We start from the raw sequence: 9,556 nt of genomic DNA on the forward strand, positions 1-9,556 counted from the left end.
TTGGATTAGGTTAAGTCATTATTATGAGAAACTAAGTCATTATTACGAGATACTAAGTCATTATTATGAGAAAATAAGTCATTATTTCGAGAAACTAAGTCATTATTACGAGAAAGTTTCTCATTATAACGAGATACTACGTCATAATTTTGAGAAAGTCTCTCATTATTATGACTTACAGAATTATATTTTTTTATTCAGTGGCGGAAACGGGCTTCCATACTTACCATATTATGACCAAAAAAATGAGAAGCAAAATCACATATGAATTGTTTTACTTCAAATTTTCTTTTGTTGTTTTTTTTATGATAAAACAATAAATGAAAATTTGCTATTTAAAAGAGAAAAATGAACATTAAAACAACTCACTCATGGTCAATGTTGTCTAGCTCTCTTCTCTGTTTTTGACTGACTCAATCTGTAATGAATAAAAGTAAATGGCTGCATATTTGTCAAGTGTATAATTGTGTTTGCTAACGTAAGGCTTTCTGTGATTTACTGATCAATAAACAAATGGCTGGCACTGCTTCTCTCACTAATGATAAATCTTGAGGCAGTGTGTGTACTGTATGTATGATCCTTCCCAGCACTGGCTTCATCAGCAATGACTGTCATGTTTTTTGAACACTGACTCATATTGTTCGCTCAAAATAAACAAACAGCAAATATATATATTACATAAGTATAGAAATTATACCCTAAAACTATAACGCTTTTTAAAATATGCTGCTGTTTCAAATCGACAAGATGTTCTTTCCAGGATTATTCATTTCTGTTGATGAGTTGGAATTTGAACGCGCCACAGGATGTTTAATTGTAATAGAGCTGTACAGTCATGCCATCAATTTGTAGGCCAAACCTGGAAGGCTAATTTGCCAAAGATTCCCACAGGAATTTCCAGTGGGTTTTAGAATGGCTGTTGCACATTTACAGTACGAATTAAATTAGGCTTGTGGTTACCTTATGAGAGTGTTTGTTCTACACCATAAATTACACACAGTCCTCCCTAAAAAGTGAACTTAGATGCAGCTAATAAACTGCTATATAAGGACTGCTTCATAAGCGTCATAAAATGTAATGTCTCCTTTAAATTGTGTGCCTCCATTTGAAAACAAAATAATAAGTTTAATGAATTGTGTGCATAAATCAAATACCAAATACCACATTTATATGTGGTATTGCAAACAAAATGGATTATTAATATCATTTAATATTTATCTGGAAATAATTATGTCTGTATGACAACATATTTTTGGGTAATTCATAATGAAAAATGAATTGTAGTAACTACACTTACAGAAGATAGGCTACATGAATTATTTTAAATGTTTTATTCTACTTCCTTAAAAATTTGATTACAATTCTGCATCACATTTTTCACATCATTTCAAATTCGACTTAAATTCATGGAAATTAACTGAAATTTAAAAAGTATCCTCAATTCGTTGAATGTTATAGTTACATGAATGGTGCACACATCTGGTTAATATAAGATGATGTCAGAGAAAAAAAAATGTAAACAACACATTAGCCCCAAAGTCAGTTTAGTTTGAATCCCACATTCACACTTACATTTTCCCAAAGTTTAAAGTTGCAAATCAGTGATAAATGATCAAACAGAAACTAAGACAAACCTTTCATTCTGTCTCAATACTGATGATTGTATTTTACATTTGTGGTAGCCTGCTGGGTTCTATGTAATAACTGCTTTGATATAAAACAGAACTGTTTTAACTGCACTTCAGAAATAAGACACTCTCCACTATTTATTTAAATATTTATGTGGATAAGAGATGCTTAAACAAGAAAATGTGATTGGTATGCAAGTGGGTTTGTTCTCCCTCAGCTCTGAGAGAAGCTGCTCTACTTACACAGAAATCACACACACACACACACACACTAATACAATGACATTATATTACCAGCGCTGCGGTAAACTCATTTCTCAGAATGAAAAAGTGAGGGCAAGCAAAGTAATATGAATTGGAATGTAGACCTCTCACTTCACAGTAACTATGAAATATCACTATACGAGAACAAAAAACACACTGATCAACTATCTATACTGTACATATGTCAATAAGCAGATGTGTTGCGGTCAACATGGGAGAAAGCCTAATCTCAATAATGCATGCATCACATCTATACTGCTATACATGCTATACTGTAGATGTGCAATCATACAAGATCTTGGGAGCTGCAACAGGCGTACAGTATCAGGGCCTCAGGATGAGGGCCTCGCGCTATTAAGGGTCATAACTATTTAATGGAAAAGTCAACGTTAAAGCATGCTCTCACATACCTAAAATAGCTACAGTACAATTTTAAGTATATCTTTAAGTATAACTTTAAGTTTTTAGTATCCTCAAAAGTTTCCTGATTATGCAGGAGGGTGTGATTGCTAGCTCAGCAGAATTAATTCCCAAAAGAACATAATCAAAAGCATGTCAACCATCCAAATCATGGCAAAAAATATAGCCTGCGGTATTAAGAGGGTGCCAACAGCCTCATGAAAAACAATCTCTCTCCACTAGGGCAGTTAAAATGGCTGAAAAACTAAATTAGAATTTTGCACTTAAATCTTATCAATATTCAAATTATATTAGAATTTAAAAGGCATAATTTCAGTTAAGGGGGGAAAAAAGCTTTTGGCTTCTCTCCTGAGGCCACAAGAGGGCGCATCGAACAAAATATTATGCACGTTTCTTCAAAGCATAATAAAATAACACGACTATCTTTGAAAAAAGTGCATAATGTTTAAAATAATGTTTATAAACCTTACATAATTAAAGTTGCTTAAACAATTAGAAACAAAACAGAATCATGCATGTATGTATAGTTTAATACAAAGGACCGAAAACCAATCACAAAGAGTATTTTCTTCATTTAAAAACTTGAGATGCAGTAGGATGGGGGAAAAGTCTTGAGACATGTTTTTAAAAAGTTGAACTTACATTATTTTTCCATGGCTTTCTAAACATGCGGCTCTCTTGTGCGAGATGCGAGTGCAACGGTGATAGATGTCCCTCTAGAAAATGTGATAAATATGCGTTTTGTGTGAACAGTTTGGTTTCGGTTTTGACGTAAACAACATCATCTCCGCACTGATGTTCTTTTCCCCCGCACTATTTTGAATGAACAACGTAGCAGTGCCGCATCTAGTGGGTTCAACTGGCTAGACTAACAAAAGCATTAAAATGCAATGACACTTACATCGTCGTCGCATTTCGTGTGCCACTGATAAGGCTGCCTGACGCACACCTAAAATTGTGGATGTGGATTTTTATTTTAAATTCGATGAATACTCGAAATTCAAAAAAAAATTTGACAGCCCTACTAGTCTCCACTGCAAAAAAATGGCTTATCTTACTTAGTATTTTTGTCTTGTTTCTAGTCAAAATATCTTAAATCAAGATATGTTTACTAGATAAGCCAAATTAATTAAGATATTTAGTCTTGTTTCCAGGGGAAAAAACTAAACTAAGAGCATTTTGCTTATAACAAGTAAAATTATCTGCCAGTGGGGTAAGTAAAATACTCTTGTTTTAAGAATATTTTACTCACCCCACTGGCAAATAACTTGATTGTTTTAAGCAAAATGCACTTAATTTAGTTTTTAATTTTTCTGACAGAGGTCAGATCCATAGGATATCAAAAATCCAAAAAAGCTCCAAAAAGCTCCAAATCAAGTACCTAGCGTCAATCAAAAAACTCTTAAATGTAACAGCATTTTCATCACAGCATAAAAATGGCCACCAATCAGGGGTGTGAACTGTCTACACAATATTGATTATACTACTGACAATTGGCTGCCAATGGGGTCTAATTTTGTTGTCAAAACAGCTGAAACATTCTTACGATTTGGAATGACATTAAGGTGAGTAAATGATGACAGACTTTCAAATTTTGGGTGAACAATCCATTTAAAGGGCCATGAAAAAACTAAACCATATGTTCATGTTGATGGAATATGAAGGAAGACGATGATAAGGCACATTATTAAAAAAATTTTTAGGGAGGAAGTGGTAAATTTAGAGATTGATAACAACAATGTTAAGAGAACATGAAAAGATATGTGATACACAGGATTTATACACTTAAGTCATACACAACCTATAGTTGTTATTCATAAGAAGGTGTGACTATTACCATTTAACAAGTTAAACAAAGAACCAGATTAAGTACGGTAGTAATATTAACTGATAAATAATTACTAGTAACTTAAATAGGTAGCAGCAACAACTGCATTAATTACTAGTAGGAAGTGTATTGATATTAAAAGCAACATTTGCCAGTTGTTACTAATGAATAGACACTTTTCACTTTAGGGACAGTATTTAAGCTAGTATTTAATTACTGTAATTAGTACTTGTAACTAATGAATAGCTACTAGTATACCAGCCTCTTGAATTGCATGCAACAATTAGCCTACATTTTTAAAGAACAAATGTTAAAATTGCCATAGTTCAACTTTATATGATAACATTTATAGGCTATATTAGCCTATATCACAGCGTATTACAATATTTACAGATGAAATGCTGTTCTCCTGGTAATAGTTCCAAAATATAGGCAAAGAATGCTTTATGCATCGCTCCTTTTACCCCAAAACCCGAACATAACATCGCATGACTCTTTGTAGCGCTGCTCCTGTCACCTTAAAGAATAGGACGCTCTACAAACGCAGATGCTCGACAACACACTAGGTGATCTACAACGTGGGAATGCATTGCGAACCTACCTTTTCGGTCAGATTCTCTGCATTGGTGAAATCCTGCCAGTTTTCTTCAGAGCACAATGCGAATGCACGGTGTATTGACCAAGCGGTCGAATGGTTGCGAGGTGGTGCGCTGCGGCGGGTTATAGAGCGCTGGCCAATCAGCAGCCCGCCCGCAGAAGGCGAATCAGTGCTAGCCCTACTGCTCACTTGACCAACCTACACTCTCCACTTCATACTGCAAACTCTCTCTACAAAGCACAGGTCAAGATTACTCCTGCTCTTGATAAGGCAAGGCTGATAACTGAATTAATTTCACTGTAAAATACCTAGCACATAAATATATCAAATAAAAAAAATATATCGTATGAAAATGTAGGCCTATTATGTAAGTTTAACAAGTTTAACAGTATTGGACTGTAGTTTATATAAATGCATTTATTTATTTGTAAAAATATAAAATTGTCTTTATCTATATAAAGTAAGCTGCAGTGATATTGTTCGTAATTGGCCATAAGGCCCCTTTAAAAACCATTATGCTGACTAATTCTAGCAGCAACCCGCCATTTTTTTCAGATAGGGTTTAGCTCGATGCTTTTGTAATATACAAAGAGAGGATATAAGCTGTATTTTTTTCTACTAAAAAAGTACACACTGTGGATTAAACTATATGTCTCCTACACACATTCCCAAATTACCACAGCGCAAGGTAAATAACTCATTTAGCCTACATATTCCCTTACGAAAAATACGTTTATTCAAGTGTGCTATTAGTATACTTCTTTTGAACTAAAAATAGGAAAGTATAATTTTAGTCTACTTTTATGTACTTCTCAGAAATAGGCTTTATGTACTTCTCAGAAATATACTTAAAATGACATTTAAGTATACTTGACTTATACTTAGAAAAAGTCTAAATATATTGTAGCTATAATTGTGCTCCTAGAATCCGTGTTTTCATTGTTATACTGTAGAGAGCGCTAGTACAAATCTTCTGTACAGAATTTCCAAAAAACACAAGTGAAGAAGAAACCGAAACAACAGACGCTTCCACATGTAATCTAACACGATCATCAGACATAAAACAGTATCAAAACTATGTAACATTATGGAATAAAATGTCGACCCATGAAGAGGTAATAATAACTGTCAAGCTTTGGGGTGTTGATCGACTTTGGTTAGGTCAAGGTAGTCGTGACTCGTGTCTATAGTAGTAATAATGCTACATACACAATACACCATTTTATATTATTCTTTTTCATTATTATTATTATTTTATGTATTTATTGTCAATTGATGATGTTTGCTTTGATTCTGACTTTAATTCTCTGCAGTTTCTAAAACATAAGTGGGAAGGAGTAATTGCATTAGGCTAGGCCTACTCATCACAAATGTATTGGGGTAAAGAGTACATACTGTATATGTATTCAAAAATGTAGTAAAAAAGTAGAGAGTAAAGTGGCAATGTCTTTGATACTCAGTAAAACTACAAATAGGCTAGCCAAAAAGCAACTTATTAAGTAAAAAATCTAATTATATGTACTCAAATACTTTATACCACTGAAAGCATGCAAAACAGTAACTAATGAGGGTTAATTATATAGTGTTATCTTAACAGCATTTAATCCCATTGACTACTAAATTATGGGTAGGTTTTCAACTCATTTACAAATGAACTTCTGTTTTTTGGCTATACAGGTGCATCTCAATAAATTAGAATGTCATGGAAAAGTTTATTTCAGTAATTCAACACAAATTGTGAAACTCGTGTATTAAATAAATTCACTGCACACAGACTGAAGTAGTTTAAGTCTTTGGTTCTTTTAATTGTGATGATTTTGGTTCACATTTAACAAAAACCCAACAATTCTTATATTTCATACGAAAAATACAGAACATGATGCTGATTAAACACAAAAGATAATACTGATAATTCCAGAAACATATTTTTATTCATTGTCAATGCAGTAGCAGTATAATAGAAACAATTAGTTCTAACCACCTTAAGACAGACAAATATAATTCTATCAAACATAAGCAGAAATAACCCTTTATGAATGTTCTAGAAAGAAAGTAAAAGAGTATCTGCAAACTTGCAGGCATGGAACACAGACACAGGCAAAGATACATGAATTCTGAATTAAATGATTTCAGCAAAACCAAAAAAAAATATTATCATATTTCCCCAATTTATCTTGCACACCAGGTGCTTTAAATAAAGCTTTTTAAAAGGTTCAGGTTGTGTTTAAATGTGCTGTCTGCTGCGAGCTGAGTATAAAATTCAATACGAGCATGCTAAAATGTATCTCTCCATGAACAGAGCTTTGATACTGTTCTAAAGGATGTTGACAGAAGCTTTGATTGTGTGTAAATGAGTGTATGGCAGATTAAACAGTGTTAATTATTACTTTTTCATCAGTCATCATCATCATAATATCGATTCTGTTTAATTTGATCCTCTACGGACAAGAAGTCATTTTCATCCTGCCAGAGGCTGCTGGCTTCACTCAGCAGCTCAGCATCTTTGGTGTCATTTTTATCGAGCGGATTCTTCCTCATTTCCGCCTCAGTGTGTTGGCCCATCTCCCCCTTTGATTCTATTCCAAAATCCAGAAGGTCATCCAGCTGAGATGAAGCTGATTCCTTGCTACAAATGTCATCCTTAAATTCAGGAAACAATCTAGAACTGTCATCAAAACCTGCAAATATGTCATCTAAGAAACGTGAGGCACTAAACTCTGGGTCGTCATCTGTCTCAGTGCAAACCAATGTTTTGGGCTGTTCTTGTTCTGCCTCTTTTATGTCATGTGAGTGTTTGGCACGTGATGAGACAGAGCTGTCATCTTTGAGCTGTTGGAATATGTCAGAAGCCCTCATCTCACTGTTGATCTCTTCTTTAAATGGTTCCTCAGCAGGAGGTGGCCCTGAGGAGAAGTCCAACAGCCCTGGTTCTTCTTTAATTTCACCAATTCCTGCCAAACTGGCCTTGTTGTCCAATATTAGGTTGCTGTTGTTATTATTATTGTTGTTTGCATTGCCATTGGCTGTTTGGCCATTTGGTATTTCACCATCTATCACCATCACTTTTACCTCTTCTTCCTTATTTACTTCACTTTGCACTTTCTTTTCACTTTCCTTAGTACCATTTTCATCTGTGTTATTTGCATTTTCACTTTCCTCTTCATTCTTAGATCCTTCTACGACTCCATTCTCCAACTCCTCCTCAACTTTTTGACCATTCATCTCACTTCCTTCTTTTGTCTCAATTGCTTGAGTTGTCTCATTATTTCTCTGCTCTGTGGTCTGCTGGCTTTCGTTGGAGGGCTCAATGGCTTTGCCTGTTTCACTGGCATCCTCTCCCCCCTCAGCAGTTTCAGGTTTTGGTGTTGGCTCCTCTGTCTCTTGAGTTATTTTAGCATCTGTAGATGATTTTTCTGGCATATTTATGGGTGACATAAGCCCTCCACCATTTTCTTTAGGGACATTTTCTGCAGAGTTTCCTCTAGTAATTGCAGTTTGCCTCTTATTTACTGCTGGTTCATTATTCTCTTTACCTGAGAGTTCTGATTCAACTTGAGGGGGCCAGACAGGTTTGACTACCTTTATTTCATCCTCCAAATTAAATGCCTTTTTTGGGGAATCGCTGAGGGGTGGCCACACAACTGCCATTTTATTTGCTGGCTTCTTAATGTCATCATTCGTCTTTTCTTGAGTCATCCTCTCTGTGGTGTTGGGGTCATTTTCTTGTGGGCTGTGAGTTACTTTGACATTAAAATTGACAGGAGGGTTGTTTTTCATGTTATTTGTCTCTGATGAGTTGTTCTGATTATTTGTACTCCAAAGTTCTTTGTGGGGCCTTTCTCCAAACCCTTCATCATAGTTGCCTTTAGACTTAAAAAGTTGTTTGTAGTGTGGCTTGCAGTACATTCGTCCACGGAGAGAAGCATAATTTCCAAGACTGAAGTAGAGAGAGAAGCACAAATATGAGATATCAGCCATACACAAATATCAGATATGAATCTGATATAAACTAGATGGCTGTATAATGTATTCTGTCATTACAACAAGAACAGCTCACATACTCATAACACCCAAATCAAATAAACCTGCATGGAATTATGATGCATATCAACTTTTCAACATTCTTCATCTTAAGCCCCGTTCACACCAAGAACGATAACTATAAAGATAACAATGAAGATAACGATATTAGCGTCCACACCAGCGAACGATATCATCTGTTTATTCTAAGCGCACACTCGTCTGCCACTTTAAATTCTCGAGCTCGTTACAGCAGGATGGATTCTGATTGGCTATCAATTTTTATCGTTCATCAGCAGAAAAAAAATCGTTTTGAAAGTGGTTCCAACTATATAGCTTCTCTTTGTCTTTATTGTTATAGTTGTGGTGTGGACTCTGCTATTCTTTAATATTGAGAACGATTTTTAGAACTATATCTTTATCGTTATCTTTATAGTTATCGTCCTTGGTGTGAATGGGCCTTTATTCCACACTGTAACAAATTAAAATGTTGAAAACATCTAGGATTAATGTAAAAAGAAGGCTCTACCTTAGCTGGCTGCTGCAGTGGGCACATCTAAAACAGCTTTTATGGAAGTTTTGCTTGTCTGCTATGAGAGACTCCATGGGATACACCCTCTTCCGACATACCTGACACAGTTCGGACTCTGGCACCCGTATTTTCTGTCAGAGAGAGAGACTAGCATCAAAAAATGCTTTTAAATCTGTTAACACACATTCATGCACAGACTCACATAAACAGACACCAGACAGTTTCATTATACTTTTATGAGCAGAGGTTGGTAAGTTAGAAGATAA

The 9,556-nt window shown here is 35.0% G+C and overlaps 2 protein-coding genes across 6 annotated transcripts in view; both read right to left on the bottom strand.

Annotated features, from left to right (window-relative positions):
- b3galt1a (UDP-Gal:betaGlcNAc beta 1,3-galactosyltransferase, polypeptide 1a) overlaps nt 1–4,815 on the bottom strand; it is a 13,652-nt gene extending 8,837 nt beyond the window's left edge. The window contains exon 1 of the mRNA XM_016266900.1: nt 4,742–4,815. The gene's annotated coding sequence lies outside the window, so the exon portion shown is untranslated. The remainder of the gene's footprint in view (nt 1–4,741) is intronic.
- Nucleotides 4,816–8,598: 3,783 nt separating this feature from the next.
- The window catches only part of xirp2a (xin actin binding repeat containing 2a), a 37,939-nt gene continuing 36,981 nt past the window's right edge, over nt 8,599–9,556 (bottom strand). For all 5 annotated transcript variants that reach the window (XM_016266894.1, XM_016266897.1, XM_016266896.1 and 2 more), the window contains 2 exons: nt 9,288–9,421; nt 8,599–8,675 (listed from right to left, as the gene is read on the bottom strand). In XM_016266894.1, the coding sequence (XP_016122380.1) occupies nt 9,327–9,421 (95 nt within the window). In that variant the 3' untranslated portion in view covers nt 8,599–8,675; nt 9,288–9,326. The remainder of the gene's footprint in view (nt 8,676–9,287; nt 9,422–9,556) is intronic.

The sequence above is a fragment of the Sinocyclocheilus grahami genome, unplaced genomic scaffold (assembly GCF_001515645.1).
Source record: "Sinocyclocheilus grahami isolate Dianchi unplaced genomic scaffold, SAMN03320097.WGS_v1.1 scaffold34.1, whole genome shotgun sequence".
NCBI lineage: Eukaryota > Metazoa > Chordata > Actinopteri > Cypriniformes > Cyprinidae > Sinocyclocheilus > Sinocyclocheilus grahami.